Genomic DNA, 18,052 nt, shown 5'->3' on the forward strand with positions numbered 1-18,052 from the left:
TTCCACAACCCCAGAGCTGGCAAGTCCCAGGGGGTTCCCACAGTAACAAAGATGACAGTGGTTATGGCTACTAAAGTTAAGGGGGGAATCCCAAAAGGAATCATCTTTGGAGTTTATACATTTTGCCCCCTTAGTAAAAGAGGCAAAGCAGAACACTGGATTTGCAGAGGAATAGATACACAGCACCACCATCCTAGAACTCCCAGAGACATGACCTCCCTGGTAGGTGTGTGTGAGGCAGGCAACTGCCCAGGCTTCTGCTGCGGAGCACAAGAAAGCCAGCAGGCTTCCAGGACGACGTCTGGTGTCCACCAGCCGCCAGTTCTCCAGCCAGGGCTACTTCTAACCCTTCCCCTGTTGGCTTCCCCACATGGGTGCCCTCCTCCAAACTTGATGGATTAGAGGAATTCAAACCCTCACTTTCTATGTTAATTAAACTATTCACCTCCCAGACAGAACAGGACTAGTTATGATTTTATAATAATTTATAAGGAAATCCCCATCATTAGATTTGCAGTTATATAATTACAGTCAGCCCAAATCTATTATCTTAGGAATAGATTTTAGTCTAAACAGATCCTGTCAGGTTTTTGAAGTAGCTGGTAAAAGCAGTCTTTCTATCTGCTTAGGAATGAGCTGCTATCTGGAGACACAGCTAGCCTGAGTGACTTTACCATCTATTATTTACCTTAAGATTTATGTGGCTATAGCCTAGGCTGAATCTGTTGGCTGAAAAAAAAACTTAAGAACTGCTGAATAAACAGACTTGTTCCTAAAAACTCTAAGTGCATACAGTTTTCAAGTAAACAGCCTACATACAATAAGAAGAGACAAGACAGTTAGCAACTTGTTTGGAATGCCAGCAGGAGAAAAATACATCCTCCTCATGTCCTTATGCTTTGCTTTCCCTCCTACAGAGACGCAGCCACTGAGAGAGGAAGGTAAGGAAGGTACATGGCCAAAGAGGACTGCCAAACTTGAATAGCTTAGTGCAAGGGTGTAGCTAAGAATCTTTTTTTAATGTTTTTTAAGGGTTATTTTTTAAAAAAGAAAGAAAAAGAAGAGTGACAGAGACCACAGTCAAACCTGGCTCTTTCCAGAAAAAGTTTGCAGACTATTGATTTAGAGTCCTATTAATTCATTACAATGAAATTTTATGATGAGATTTCAAATGCTCTTGACTAGAAGCTTAGGTAAGGTAGGAACTTACCTTAATTTATCTTGCAGAGTGTGAGAAATGTCTATTTAAGTCTTAGAAGTTTATCTTCAGTGGGTTGGCTACTTTGTTTCTCCCTTTGCAGAAAGAAGTGCTGCACTTTGATGTCCGTCTCTGACACTGTAGTTTGATACTATCAGCCTTATTTAGTATATTCAATGAAACAAATATATATTAAGTGCTTACTAGGACAAGGCCCTTCAGGAGATAAAGAAACGAAGAGGGAGGTCATTAAAGAGCAGGAGACGGACAAAGATAAAAGCAGCCAGCTGCTAAGTGCCACAGAGGCAAGCGTGGAGGAAGAGACTCTGGGGCAGGAGCCAGGCAGGCAGCCACATGGCACTGACCCCGGAAGGGACTGTCAGCTGCAGCATAGGAGATGCCGCTCCAGTGCAAAGGCATAGCCTTGCCAAAAGCACAGGGGAGAACAGAATGGATGAGATGTTAAAGCACAACACTGAGAGAACTATGTTTGTTCTCTTTAAAAAAAAAAGTGAAACAAATACAGCAAAATTTACAGGTTTTCCTTAGCTGATGGTGGTACATGGTTAAGTTATTCTGTTTTTCTGTAGGACTGAAACTTTCCCTAAGGAAACAGCTATAGTTGGGTACCTGAAACTCATCCAATGTGACTGTCACATATTGGTATATCTGGAGGAGTAAAGGCAAAGATGTACATCACCCACAGTAACAGAGAGCCCTGGACAGCAGGCTAAGATGTCACTTAGTGAAGATTTTTGAGAGGGGAAGTGACATATCTTTAGACAGCTCCAATGGTACCCCACCCTACAGGCAGTCCCGTATTTACAAAACAAGACAGAACAACTAAATATGAATGCTGATTTATGTTCACAGTGAGAAAGGTTACATACACTGACTTGTGATGTTAGGTGTGGAAATGTCCAGGAGGCAGCTTGCAAGAGGTCATGACTAGACACACATTTCTGGAAATCATCTACCTAGAGGGGATTATCTAAAGCTGCAAGGGGTAAATAAGTTCCCCAAGGCATAGGGTGGAGGAGAGGAGCCAAAGATCAATCTTAAAAGAATGACCACATATAAGAATGGAATGAGAAATTTTCAGAAAGGTGAAATACCAGAGCTTCAGAGAGGTACAGGAAGATGGGTCTTTGGAAGGGTTCATTCAAATCATCAAGAAGAAATGAGCTCACAGATTCAGGAGAGGAGGCAGAACAAACTAGACCTCACAGTTTAAGGCAAGGAAGCGATAAGTTTGAAAATGAAATAACAGTAAGACTCCTGAAGAGAGTCCACAGGAGCAGATAGAAGCTTCCAAAACAGGGATTCCCTGACAGTCTGGGGGCGGAGGAGGACCCGCAGAGCTAGGGGAAAGGGCTAACTAGGAGGATCACAGGCAGGGGGAGTGAGTCTGAGAAATAAGTCAGGGCATTTCTTATTTCCCACAGGATGCAACAAAGACTACATGTGGGGAAATATATATATGAAACAGTACAGAAAGTTGGGGTGAGCTGAGGTCTGACAGCCACGATCTCAGATTAATGAGGAAGACAAAATGATAGCCAACATTAACATTTCAGAAAGCTAGACGTCCTAAGCCAGAGCTTGCCAGTCTAAAATAAAAACACAGGTTGGGTTCCTTTTGCAATTGGTACTACAGTAGATATGTACTAAAACAGGGGAAGTGTTAAATTGCTGAGGCATAATGAATGTAGGAATACACATATGCTCTACACTGAGGTATCTGTGGGTTGCAGACATTGTTAAGTGATTCCTGTGTCAAAATTTTAATATAGTCTCAGAATTTTATCTGGCTGAAACTGCCTGCCTTTTTCTTGAAATACAGATTTGTTTGGCTACGCAGATATTCTGCTACATAAATTTGATATTAATTTGCAAGCAACTGAGAGCTAAATAGAGTGGATTAAGTAAATTAATTAGAGTGGATTTATTTCTACTTTACTTCAACAGAAGTACCAAACAATATAGAGACCAGAGAAGAATGAGAAAACAAAGAAACGAAGAACTGTTGTTCCACAAATAGCCCTAAATGCTCCTATTTGTGTCATACATTCAGTTACCAGTGAAGACCTGTATATTCTGGGCTTGTAAATTATTTCTACTATCACTTGCAAATGGACCTCAGAGGGCCAAATATTTTGCAGAAGTTGCCATTCTGAACTGCCATGCAAATGGGCAAGTCATGCTAAAAACTGAGTAAATAACAACGCCTGCTGTTTGTTAAGAGAGCAGGCCTATTTTCATGGACCTTGAATTCCTTTTCTTCGTGGAACTTCACTTTTCACTATGAAAGTTCTCAAACACACACACGAGGTAAAAAGCACAATATGATGCACACCAGTAAACCTGTGTGGGGCTTTACATCTCCTTCTGCAAATATATTTTCACTTTAATGTAATCCATGTCCCATCAGCATGTAAACTATTTAAGAATGGGAAAACAGGATTCAAGGTCATAAGGATGAGCAAAGTAGTGCTATTATTACTAGCACGTTTCACTTTAATAGCACATTTCAAGTTTTGACAGAAAAATTCCATAGCACTGGGGCCAGGTATCCGGAGTAGAGGAGAAATGTGCCTACGTGTAAACTTCCTCAAAATAAAACAAATTAGTAATGGGACCAAGAAAGGAAGCCAGTCAGGCATTTTTTAATTCAACAGATAAAATGACATAATAAAAAAAAGTCTAATGATAAATTTGGCAATTATTTCCCAACTCCTCAATTGCTTTCCTGAATTAAAGGCCAGGATGATACATTTGTAAAAAGAAAATACTTTACTCTCAAGTCCAATTTTCTAAATTTACAAGACCACAGGGAGCAAATAAAAGAGAGGTTTCTATATGGGTGTCCACATGGATTTCTGGCAGGGTTCCTTCTGCTCCCACCCAGCAGGTAAGCCTTCTGTTTTCTCATCTTTCCTTCTGCTCTCTCTCCTTCCCTTCTTCCTTGCTAGTTATGTTCAGCCTTCCAAGGGTGTCTCCAACCTCTGACCCTCAGAACTAGAGGCTAGTGTACTCCAACCCACAGCTCTCTTTTTAGGCTTGAGAAAAGTTATTAGTAACTAAGAAGGGTTTTTAATGATCAAACCCCAAGAGACAAGCTTCTTCTGTCTCCAGGTAAACTATTTTCCTCCTTACCTTTAATTTTCTGCTTGTATTCTTCTGGTCGGTGGAGGTACATGGCTGCAGCATCACCATTGAGAGGATCTATGGGGTTGGGGTAGGCCAACAACTGGGGCAGGAAGGACTCAAATATATTGGTAAGATCTGAAAAAACAAATAGAAATATGTCTCATACAGAACAAGCAAGTTCACCTAAAATTCCTTTCAATTCAGTAGTCAAAACTGCTTGCCTTATAAGATCTTTAACTGCATGGAAGTTTTCCCATAAAAGTGTGCTCCATTATATGTGACCTTTACTGTGCTTTCTTCTTCTTCTTTTTTTTTATTAAGGTATTATTGATATACAATCTTATGAAGGTTTCACATGAGCAACATTGTGGTCACTACATTCATCCATATTATCAAGTACCCGCCCCCCACCCCATTGCAGTCACTGTCCATCAGCATAGTAAGATGCTACAGAGTCACTACTTGTCTTTTCTGCTATACTGCCTTCCCCGTAATTCACTGTGCTTTCTAAACTAAGAATTTAGAAATACTACATCTATTATCAGTTAAAACATGTGGCCCAATACTGTACAACTCTCTATGTTCTTACAAAATGAGCAGTTACTCTCTTGGCACTGCCTTTTTCTACAGCTTTGAAAATCTCTACTTTGAAAAGTATTCAAAGCACCGGATCTTAAAATAACTGAACCCAGTTATAGGTCTTGTCATTTAACTCTCATCATTTTCTGGTGGAGGTAAATGTAACCAGTTTTCCAATATTCTGTGTAATGAGGGTAGGAACCTACATGGACCACTTAAAATCATAATCATATAGGTAAGTACCAGTTTGTTGCATTTATTAATAATCATTTTAATGAACATTTACTAACTTCTTGCCAGATTCAGCACAAGGTGCTAGGCATACAGATCATGTCTACACACACAACAGAAACACTGCAGTCACATAGTTTTATACAAGAAGTATACCTTGAACCCCTGCAACATAAACTACATGTGCCCATAACTGTATGGTCCCAAGATGCCTGAGAAGTGTGGTTTAGGATGAGCAAAGAGCCCTTACTTTTACCTTGGACGAGATCAGCACTTACCAAAATGCAGTCCATTAAGACTGATTCTTCAGCCTGATCTTACAGTATTAATGTTAGCAATATTATAACACTCATACCTCAGTTTAGACACATCAACTAATGATTATATTCATACATAATTTTACAAATACTCAAACCATGCTGATTTCTCATTAAAAGCAGCATTATTTACCCCACTCAGTTTAGAGCAATGGTTCTTAGACGAGTCTAGGACCTGGGTATCTGCCTATCAAAATTACCCAAGGAGTTTTTTCAAAATATGCATGCTGAGGCCTCATACCTACCCCAGGGATTCTGACCTAGGACTGGCTGGCATCTAAGTGTGTGTCTGTGTGTGGAAATGCACAGCCAGGGAACACCACCTAGCTTATGCAGCATCCCTATCCCCAGACACCAAATGACAATAGGGCTACTTATTTATGGGTTCTCTGGCTCAAGGCAATGTCCAGGTCTCAGCAGCTAAGCTGCTGCAGAGCCTCTAGTGCAGCAATCCTCACACTGTTGTCTGCACATGCTGTCACCATCAATTCCTCCAGGTGGAGGTATTCCAAACTATAGGTAGGAAAGAGTGGGTCCATTTCAGAGGGGCATTAAGGCTGCTGTAGGGGAGAACTGGCAGTGATGGGTATCACCTAACACGCTGGATACCAGGCAGCACAAATTCCATTTGGCTGAATTGTCTCCAGCAAAAGGGAAGCTGGCTCCTTAGAGGTGAACAACAGATGAAAAACCTAGAAGACCCAAGTCTAATCTCAGGCCTTCCACTGACTTGCTCAGTGACTTTGGGCAGGTCTCTTCCTCTCTGCATCTCAATTTCTTCATCTGCAAAAAGAGAAGTATAATACTGCGGATCCTTACAAGGAAGAATTACACATTACTAAAAATGACTTTAAAATAGGCTTTGAACTGCATCAAAGGACTAGACTAAAATATTAATAAAAATATGCCATCTTCTTAGAGTAGAAATTTCAGCTACCTGTATCCCTTTAAAGAATACAGGTTAATTAAAATGAGTCATGCTGAAAAAAAAATACACCAATTATTAAAGTAAAGCCACCCTACTCCAGGTGACTCACAAAAAGATGGCACATGGCTTAAAGGAGAAAACACAGGAGGAGATGAATCACACATCTCATGTTTTATTCTTGGCTGTTTATGAACCAGTGACCATAAATTTTTTCTTCTTCCTGTACAGTTCAACACTAAAATGGAAACTTTTGTAAAGCATGTTGCTATCTTCAGGTTAAAACCCTGTGGATGCCCAAAGCTTGACATGGTCTGCCACCTTAGGAACCACACTTACTAGGCAGGCAGTCTTCTCAGAGACTTTGACTTGCATAATCTTTATTTGTTTTTCAGGTTTAATGCACAAAATGCTTTAACTCAGAAACCACCACCATCATGTAGTACAGTCACGGTCAGGAGTCACAAAACTATAAAGCCACTCCTCCCTTCTTGAATGCCACCTGTCCCACCCCCTTACCTACTTCTTCTTGTCTCCAAGATGCCCAATGCCCTGAGTTCCCCTTTAAAAAAAGCCAAAGGAACAAAACACAGAAAAACTTGTTTGGAGAAACATCAGTTACTTGCACAGAAGTGTGAATTCCGTGATATTTTTATTTTCAGAATTAGCTTCATATATTCTTACTCCAGGAAGCTCACCGTGTTACAATATCAAAGAGAGAAGTCTATGCTTGTAACTACCCAAAACTTACTACTGGGTCCTTTATACTTCTGGTCTTATCACACTTGACACACCTAAAATTGTTTCTCTGAAAACCTATTCCTTTTTCCTAATCCCTGGGTTGATTCCAACATCCTTGTCTCTAGGCTCCAAACCTCTGGAATGACCCTGGTTAGGCTTTCCTTCTTTACTGCACATACAGTTTCCCAGACTCACTATTTGTGCTAATGAAATGCTTCTGATTCCTCTTTTGTTTCCCATGGCATGTAACTAAGTCAAGCCCAATATATCATTCCAGCTCTGGATCAGGGCAACCATCTCCTGGTTGAACTTCCAGGCCCCCAAGCTCTTGCTTCTGTAATCAGAGAAAGCTTCCTTAGAACAAGTTCCTCTTGTTTTCCTTCAAATTCTTCATACTCCAGAAGCATGCTACCCAAACACACTCAGGGACCCCCACCCCTCAGACTCCTGGCTTTCCAAGTTGAGAATCACTGAGCTAGCCATGACTTCTTAGGTATTTATCTGTTCTTTATTTCAGAAGGGAGCAGGGCTGAAAAGAGAGGAAGAAAGAGTCCTGATCACAATTAGAGAGGTAAAAGGATGGGCAAAAATCACAGCTTGTCAATTCTAAGGTCTAGAAATGATGATTCTCTGTGACTTACACCAGATACTCCTCTGTCTGTGGGCTTTGGGCCATTATAGTTGAAGTTAATTGTCAAGAGTTGAGATCACCTGGGAATTTCAACTATGTTAGTCATATCCTTGATTTACTAGAGAGAATCAGCAGCTGATCATTCAAAATTCCATCAAATGACCTTTGCTCATCTTTCAAGGAGTTGTAATGCATCATGAACTGCTAGGGCAGTCATGAACTTATGATATGTGTCCAAAGTAAAGCCAACCACAAAATCCCATTTCACTCATTCTAGTTTTGATTCATTTTTTTTTCATTGCAGTGGTGGTGGTTATCTGCTATATGTAGAAAACACACACATACAAACATACATGTAGTCAAATTTTTCTAAGACTGAAAGAATACATAAAATATCCAGATTTCCTTTGGTTATCTAATATTTGGGATTAATTAATAGATCTTTGCTTTTCTACTCTTTCATCAGCATTTAAGAAGTGACAGTATTAATAATGGATTTGTTTTTTTACTTGACTTTTCTCCTGTTTACAGCCTGTGAACACTAAGAAACAGTGAAATTCTGCCCCATAAAAGGAGAAGTCTTCCATGTCTTTAGCTGGAGGAACGGCATCATATAATCAAATAGTTGCCATATACGAAAGACTTGGTAAGCAGTGGGCCCTAAAAGGTGACACATTCCCTTGAAGAAAACTTTAATAAAGGAAATTACAAGGAATGCCCTCAGATAGGTAGGCAGACTTGAAAGAAGAAACGGCTTTGAGATTAAAAATAACATTCTCTAAGTTACCAAAGGGAAAGGGACTGGGGAGGATGGGTGGGAAGGGAGGGATAAGGGTGGGGAAGAAGAAAGGGGGCATTACGATTAGCATGTATAGTGTTGTGGGGGGGGTACGGGGAGGGCTGTGCAACACAGAGAAGACAGGTGGTGATTATACAGCATCTTGCTATGCTGATGGACAGTGACTGTAGTGGAGTGTGTGTGGGGGACTTGGTGAGGGGGGAGCCTGGTAAACAGAGTGTTCTTCATGTAATTGTAGATTAATGATAGCAAAAATAGAAATAAATAAAAATAACATTCTCCAAAATAACTAATTTGAACCCAATTTCAATGAGGAAAGCCTATTTCTGTAGTTGTTCTGAGGACACACATGTGGCAAGGTAAAGAAGACCACAACAAAGACTTTCTGCGGTACTGCGGCACTGGCCAGAAGGCTTGAAACAATACATTTAGTTTGCTGAATGCTAACATGCTGCTAATGGAATAGTATGTCCAGCCACCAATCTGCTAGATGACAACTCCAAGAATGGATCTGGTTATTTAACTGAGAGTCTTCTGTGTGGATAAAAAATGTCTGAACTTGTAAGATTTACACATTTTCATGCTAGCCCATGAGGATCTTTTAAAGATAAGAGTAAGGTCTCATCAGAGGGTCACAAAGGCAAAAACCCAAACACCTCTGTTCTCACACCTCTCAAAAAAAAAAAAAAAGAGAGAGTGAGTACAATTAGTAGGAATAAGAACTAGTAAACATTCAGAGAATTTTTGCAATATACCTGATATACTTAATCTCACTAGTGGTAGCATTATAGTTTTTAACTATTCCAAGCTAAAAACAGGTATTACTGCCATACGTGGGAAAGGGCAATGTCCAAGACTCAGCATACTAAAACCTGGAGGAGTACCAGCTACATTCTGCTAGGTGCCAGATCACTGGGTCACCAACCACAGTTATATAACATGGAACACTTTAAAGCATTCTGCCAATGTAGAAAATCATCTCTGTCCACTCCCTTCCCCCAGCATATTTAAACTATAGAGATCTACAGAAGAAAATGAATGCTACTACACAGGTCAGAATTGAAAAAACAAACAAACAAACAGGCTTTTGTTCATCAGAAACGTTGCCTTTGTTGCTATGTCAATCTCAAAACACCTCCACCTTACTTAGGTGTTCTTTAGAGGTCATTCACCCTAGTTCAAGCCTGGTATGACCCTTCTTACCTTAAAAGCCTGTAAGCTGAAACATGGTAATAGGATTTGTTATTAACCCTCCAGAAATGAGGGCAGTAATGCATAATTAGCTAGTTGGGTATTCCTACATTCATACTAAAACTCATTATTAAAGTTTTTAATTACTAGACAATAATTTAGTTTGTCTTTAGGGTCAAAAGAGAACAAGATTAACTTCATGCAATTACAAGTGGCCATGCAAGGGGAAGACTACCTATACACAGTGATTACAAGCAAATGAAGAAAAAAGTCCGTATCACTGCAGCTGAGTGCTAAAACTAGAGCCCCAAAGAACATAGCTGTGGCCATCTTCAGGGCCATACGTTGGCTCACATCCCACAGTCCACAAAGCCCAGACCACTCTATGGTTCTAATGCTGACCACCAGTGAAGTGAAAGAGTTTTTAATGGATTTCCATTAAGCTGTTCAACCCAACAAGACCCACTCTTCTGTAGAGAGCTAATTAAACTCTTGGGTCACATACAACACCATATCTGAGTATCTTCAAGCAGATCGATAAAGGAGGTGGATCATGGGACTAAGGACTGTTAAAGCCTTCAATCCAAAACACAGCATACTTCCCTATCTACTATACTTGACATTTCTCCTATATACTGAAAAAACTGCTCTACCTGGCCTCTGCTAGCAGACTCATAATGACATCCAGCTGTTCCAAAGGCTGGATGATGTTTACGATTCCAACATGGATGGATCAATACTGAGTTCTCAAGCCTGTTCAAACTGCAGTTGTTGGCCAATCAATCATCCATGCACACAGATATGTATCTCTCTTGTCCGTGTCACTACACTAAAAATGTCTAGAAACAGTGGGGGGAACTTGGTGATGGGGGAAGTCTAGTAAACATAATGTTCCTCATGTAATTGTAGACTAATGATACCAAAAAAAAAAATGTCTAGAAACATAGTTAGCAAATACTAATGCAACATAAAACATTATTTTAAGGCACAGTCCTTCAGCCAAAATTTGAACTGTTTGGAAAGACTCAAAGGCTACTTCCCTGAAAAGAGGGTAGAATAACTGCTTCTAACATGGGAAAGCTTAAATTCATTAGGCTGTAGTATAGTAATATTAAATAAATTTATAGTTTAAAACTTTTCTAAATGCCTAGTAAAAAAAACTAGTTTCTTGTGCCCAATCCTAATCTTCAAGTCCCTGAAGCATCCTTTTTGCTGTAGTCAACTTTGTCTGTTATTGACTCCCCAGATGACTCTAGGAAGTGAATGCCCAAATGTTAGTTCTTCTCACTAGCAAAATAAGAGGAATATCCAGTCCACTGGCTAGTAACCCTAAGAGTGAAAAAGAATAAAATTGTAAACTGCCCAATTTTACATGAAATTGTCTTCCACCTTAGGACTACAACTTACTCCAAAAAATAAGAAATTTACCAAGTCAGTTGAGAAATGAGTAAAATGAAAAGTTGGAAAGATAAACACAATTTGCAGGAGTCAAGTATGCATGGCCCAGAAGACCAGGAAGGAGTCAAAAGCTGTAGTGAAGGTACCTGAGCTCCCAGGAGTGTGGACTGAAAAGCCAACCTAGATAAGTATTTTGGAGTAAAAAGGAAAACTGAAAAATAGAAGGGAAGTTTAAAAAGCTACCTGTACCTTAATAAACTTTCCATCAGTCTTTAAAATTACAGTTGTTTTTGACACTGAAACCCAGATCTCCTTGGCTGCATTTTGAGTTCTCCAGAGTTTTTATCACTGCTGTCTGGAATAGCAGGAGAGGATATAAAAAAAGATGCTATCATACAGGAAACCAAATAAATCAATTTTGTGATGGCATCTACTACCTTTAATGTCACAAGAGTAATAACAGTAACTTTATACTCAATAGATAACTTCATACTGATGACAAGCATCTTTACAAAATTAACCGTATTACCCAATCAGTTCTCTAGCAAGGTTAAATAATATAAAATTTAAAATTACTGGGTGATCAAACTATAATTACATGTATTTTAAGATTCTAAATGAACAAACTGCATGTACACTTGGTAAAAGAAAGGATGACAACAGAAGCAATGAGTCAAATGGGCTACCAGAAATCAATTTTCTTTCATAGGGTGGGAGTAGGAAGAGGACTAAATTTACTACAATCATGAATATTGTTTAATATCAGGTTATGATAAGTATAAATCTGAAATCTCCACTGGGAATTGCTGTTATATTACAAATATGTATATCTGTTGCACAGTACATGCCCTGGGGCAAAGTTAATTGCAGGAAATTTCACAAGTAACTCCCTGCTCCTCACCATATTATATAGTAATATGTCTAACATTTTATAGACAAAACCTTAGTCATATTGGACTTCTGCTTTAAAGTCAGTTCTGATCCTCATATACCTGCTAGTGGGAATGTACAATAGTTCAACCACTTTGGAAAAACAGTCTGCCAGTTCCTCAAATGTTTAAAGAGTCAGTTTATCGTCCAGCAATTCCACCCCTAGGTACATACCCAAGAGAAATGAAAATGTTATGTCCACATAGAAACATGTGCACAAATATTTATACAGGTATTCATAATAGCCAAAAGGTAGAACCCTAAAGTCCATCATCTGACAAATGGATAAATATGTGGTATCCATACAATGGACTATTATTTGGCCATAAAAAAGGAATGAAGTACTGATGTATGGACAACATGGGTAGATTTTGAAAACATTATATCAAGCGAAAAAAGCCAGTCACAAATGACCACATACTGTAAAATTCCATTTATAATAAATGTCCAGAATAGGCATATCTATAGACACTAAAGGTAGATTAGTTGTTGCCTAGGGCTGGGGAGGGAGGGCAGGGAGATAAGGGTATGATAGCTAAAGGACATGGGGTATCTTTCAAGAGGTGATGAAAATGTGATAGTTATTATACACAACTGCAAATATACTAAAAACTGTCAAATCACACATTTCAAATGGGTTAATTTTATGTATGTGAATTTTAATTCAATAAAGCTGTTATGAAAAACAAAATCTGTTCTGAGAGGTAAGGTACTTGAGAATCAGCAAACATCTTCCAAAAAGCTTTTCTAGTCAATCATAAAAGAACTGGTTAAACTAAAGTCTAATTTACTTTATTGTAATTGGAACCAGCTTGCAGTATTTTGTTATGTACATTTCTAAGATGTGAATGCAGTTTAAGGAAACACATCATTACATCAGCTATTCCAGGCAGCATGCCATCAGACATTTTTACCAAAAAAAAATCTTAAAAGGAATCCATTTAATCAATGTCACAGTATATGTTCTTTCTTGTTGCCTTATCTCCTTATAAGTCGTTGTTTTCCTAAAACTACCATGATGAACAGTACTAGGCATGATTTATTTCACTCATTAATTCAACAAATATGTGAACCTTTATTGTACACCAGGCACCATTTTAGGCATGTGTGTGTGTATATATGTGTACACGGCTCTTGTGAAGCTTACAATCTAATAGGACAAGATAAACAATAAACAAATACGGGTTTTAAAGACAGGCTTTTAGAACAGGGTGTGGTGCTACAGAGCGATGTTATTTTAAATGGAGTGGCTATGAAAGGAGGCCTTTCTGAGGAAGTGATGTTTGATAAGAAAAGAAGTTGCCAGTCACACAAGATCAGGGACCGTAACTCCAGGCAATAGTTCTTGAATGGTCGAATCAGGAGGAGGAAAACAAAAATATTAACTGTGTGCTGCTGGAGAACAACCTCCTACTGAGATTCTCATGTACCATTTTAACACAAGGATGTCTGACAAGGTGACTGGTGGCTGGAATGTCTTACCTACCTTAAACAGTTAAAAGGTCTCTCAACTCTTCAACAAGACAGGGCCACGTCTGATTAACCCCAACCTATGCGATCCTCCCCCATCTTCTTGTACCTCTCAGCAGGTTTGTTGTCTGTACCATGCTTTCTTCCAACCCATGTGCACATGAGGCACTGTGCCAGGAGTATCAGGACTTTAAAACAAATCAGACATGCACCCCAAACTGCCCATAAGGCAAAAAATAATCTACTAGGACAGGAAAAGGTCAGCATAAAACAACAAACACAGGGTAGGAAGTAAAAGGCCACAAAAAAGAGCTACGTAATGTAGGAGTGTCCAGAGATTACTTCCAACTGGAACACCAGGGGAGCTTCCTCGGGCCCTGAGAGCAGGGAGAGCCTGTGGTACCTGACGACTTTGGACCCATGGTGGAATAATAAACACAGTGATTTGCTGTATTCCTAATTAACTTTAAATATACTTTAAAATATTTTTAGCTCCCCAACCAAGTTATACAGTCAGGAAGAGAAGGCCTGATAGTCCTCTCTCTCTCTGATATTATAGCACAGCACTGGGCAGAGCTGGGTAATTCACACATTGATTCCCTGGAAGAAGAGATGAGATGTTAACTTCAGCACTGAAGGTTAGGCTAAATTATTCTTTGCTTCATAGTGAGGTTTTGGCCTTTGAAACAGATGATTCCTCAAACCTCTCAATACATCATCTCACTTCACTGAGACATTCCTAAGAGTTTTTCCAAACCTAAAGGTATTACAGATAAAAATGTATACAATGTGCTTCTGAATGCACACACATATAAAATGTTTCCATATGCACTGGTATGCCTGCATATATACATCACTATACCTTCATTTCAGAATCTCACAAGATCATTTTAAACTTCCACTGCTGAACTAAAGTTTGTACTTGAGAAAAAAAGTTCTTTTTTCACTTATCAAACTTCCCATCCAGGTCCTCAACATCCCTTCCCATTCCCCAAAAAATATCTTAAACCAGAGAAGAAAAGCCAAACAACATTTTTTTAGGCATGTCTCAAGCATCTCTAAAAAATATTCCATGGCCAAACTCACCATAGAGAGCTGTCCAAGTTTGATTAATTACATCTAGACACACAGTTCCTGACCTGAAACAGATGGGAAGAATGGCATTTTTTTAAAGATTAGAAAGTTAGTTGCAGGTATGTGGCAACTAATTTTATTTATCAAGAAAAATATTTTTAATACATCATTTAAAAAATGATACTTTTTAGGGAAAGTATGATGAGAAAAGAATATATATATATATATATATAAAGTCTTAGTGTCTCCTCACAGATTGAAAGGGAAAAACAGTAACTATACCAAGGAGAAACCAGACAACACCTTGGCCAGATCAGGAAAATCACCAACAATCAGGGCAGACAGATCCATGTGCCTCCTAACACAGCACACTGAGGAGAACACAATCTCACTGTGTGGTTTTCTGGCCTTGAGTGCATACTCTGAATCTAATGATAAGGAAACGTCAGACAAACCCACACTGAGGGACAGTCTATAAAATAACCAGTTTCTATTCTTTAAAATTGTTAATTTTATTATAAAATGTTGAGTTAAATGTTCCTAATTAAAGTAGTTTCAAGAAATATGACAACTAAATGCAATGTATGATCCTGGACTGGATTTGAAAGGAAAGTGAGAAAAATTATGTTACTGGACTATGGCAGTAGATTAAGAAGCATTGCATTAATACTCAGTTCTTAAACCTGATGACTATACTGCTGTTACATAAGAGAACATCCTTGTTGTTCGGATGACTGATACATGGAAGTATTAAAGAATAACAGAGCATGATGTATGTATATGGTGTGCTCACACACAGGGTTCAGGATACCAGGTGTATGTGTGTGATAGCAACATTTAGTGCCCTGTCAAGGAAAAACTGCAGAACAAATAATCAAGTATCTAACAGCACCGAAACTACCAAATAGGAGGCACTGATACCACATTTTAAAAGGAAAGAAATGGACAACTGAGATTTATTAACAGAAACTATGGTTACTCGTGTTTGCTTTATTCTTAAGAACTGACTTTCTCAGGGCTGAAAATAGTAAATCTGTATACTGAAAACAGATTTGTGTCTATACAAAGAGAACAGAAATGTGGAGTATTACAAATACTAATTGGGTATCAGGAGAAATGAAGGATCCATTCACAATGGAAAAGCTAACAGTCCAATGGCAGAGTTTGACTTAAGTGGATTAGAGTATCATATCCCTGAGATTCTATAGTTTTAAATGACCATTCATATAATCCTATCTGTTGAAAAAATCCAAAAAGATAACTGAGGCTTTTTTATAATGAAGAGAGAGATGAACTTTAAGAGCAGTTGCTGCTAAGATTTAAATATTTTAAAATAGTTACTTACGCTTCATCAATGTTGGGATGGAAAATTTTATTCATGAATCCTGTAAAAAGAGATGTTTATTAGCAGCAAAAAGTACCCAGAGAACAATCTGTTTTAAAGTATTCCAAATTGGAAACAATTTCCATACTGGAAAAAGGTGATGATACCTGTAACTCCTTTCAATCTTAGCTCTTTGGCTACTAGTAAGACTATATTTTCCTGATAGTGTCATTACTTAAAACACATCAGAGTTCCGTTTTAAAAAATGAGCAAACTTTGAGAGCAGTGCAGCTTCATATACAAAATTATCATTAAAAGAAACTGTTTTCTGAGCTATGAAGGCACTCACCAAGAAAATTTATAGTACTAAATGGTTTATAACTACGTCATGATAAAAGTTAAGAAAACTACTCTGACTCCCCTCCCAAAAGTTGTACTGTTCATTATCTAAATTTGGAGGTTCTGCATTTGCACTTCTCCTTCTGAAGCTCAGTTACCGGTATCATACTGCTACACTGGGTGCGGAACATGAATGAAGCTGTTGAAACACTAAAGCAGTACCGCTTCCAAACCACGAAGGATTTCGTAAGAACAGCGACCAAAATATTTCTTTTAACTTTAGTCTACTCATCCAGGAAACCCATTTTGATTAAAATTGGCGCAACCAAAAAATGAGGCAAGGAGTGAAAAAAAAAAAAAATCTGTAAGATGTCTGTTATCTGTCAGGGATTCAGGTTTTTAAAATTTATTCCTAGAAAAACAAGCATAAACTTTAGCAAATACAATATTTAGATTCCAAGGAGCAATTTATTTACTTTCTTGCATAAAATTGGTGATTTGTTTGTACATATGCAAATGACAATATTCTAAGGCAGAGATCCACTGTCAACTCCATCATTCTGTGGTCCTTATCACCTCATTTCCTTTTGAAGACTTCATATTATATTCCATACTTTGAATAACTGAAGTTCCTTACTAAAGTGACCATCACTGTGTCCCAATCCCACCCTTGCTAACCCCCACCTCAGAAATTTCCTTTCCTTCATTCAACATATATTTGATCAACACCTTCATGTCAAGCATTGTGCTTGTCTAGGGTACAAAATAAGTAAGACAATACACTATTCTCAAAGAGGTCACTGTGGCAGTGGAACAAGAGGCATGAAGAAATAACTGCAATGTGCACAATGGTCAGGTGAGTACATATGGGAAGAGGAAGATGTCAGGAAAGATGCAGAGAAGTGGCATCAAAGGAGGATCCCTCAAGGACAAGTAACAACAAAGGTCATCTCAGAAAATATAGGAAACCTCTCTAAACATAGAAAATGGAGAAAAGAATATGAAATCAAACTGCTCATTTTTGTTTTAATGTTTGTGATGAGATAGCTTAATGTTTTATTTACTCCTATCAAGAGAGCACATGCAATGTTTAAAATTACTCTGGTGTAAAAAGAAAGTCTTGTGTCCAATTACTATTTTATATTAATTTTTTATTAAGGAAATCAAAGATGCCTCAAGGTCTAGATTTAAGAGGTATGTGTTTATGAAAAGGTTATACTAAGCCGATAGAAATGTACATGTCTTAATGTTAAGAGGAGAAAGAGAAGCAGGATAAAAATTCTACATGACTCTAAGAAAACACTAATATGTTTGTCTAAGACCCATGAGGATATTCATTGCAGCATTATTTCTAAAAGCCAAGAACCAAAAATCAACCCTATGAAGAAACTGTGGTGCATTCACATATTGGAAGTCCTCTACAGCCAAGGTAAAGAGCTAGATCAGTTAAGTATCAACTTGGATAGATCCAAAGCTGAGGAGAAAAAAAGTTGCAGAGTGGTATGTTTACAGGAGGATATATCTAGCTAAACTGAAGCAAAGCAACATTACATGTTCTCTATGGTAACAACTACAGAAAATTGTACTGGACCACTGTATAAAAAACTTACGGAAGTAATTATTTCAGTTATGGTGCAGGGCCAAGGGCATGGTGGGAACAGGAACAGAATGGAGGATGGTGATTAGAGATGAATTTTTCTGTAACACTATATTCCTTTTAAAAAGGGGTAACATGCGGTGTGGGGTGATTATGGA

General features: G+C 38.4%; 1 protein-coding gene across 2 annotated transcripts in view; it reads right to left on the reverse strand.

Annotated features, from left to right (window-relative positions):
* Positions 1–18,052, reverse strand: part of UBE2H (ubiquitin conjugating enzyme E2 H) — a 92,466-nt gene that overhangs the window by 2,270 nt on the left and 72,144 nt on the right. The window contains exons 4-6 of one of the 2 annotated variants that reach the window (XM_036909040.2): positions 15,980–16,019; positions 14,647–14,699; positions 4,355–4,483 (exon numbers count right to left, since the gene is read on the reverse strand). In XM_036909040.2, the coding sequence (XP_036764935.1) occupies positions 4,355–4,483; positions 14,647–14,699; positions 15,980–16,019 (222 nt within the window). The remainder of the gene's footprint in view (positions 1–4,354; positions 4,484–14,646; positions 14,700–15,979; positions 16,020–18,052) is intronic. The other variant, XM_057504759.1, reaches the window with a different exon arrangement.

This window comes from Manis pentadactyla, chromosome 7, assembly GCF_030020395.1.
Source record: "Manis pentadactyla isolate mManPen7 chromosome 7, mManPen7.hap1, whole genome shotgun sequence".
NCBI lineage: Eukaryota > Metazoa > Chordata > Mammalia > Pholidota > Manidae > Manis > Manis pentadactyla.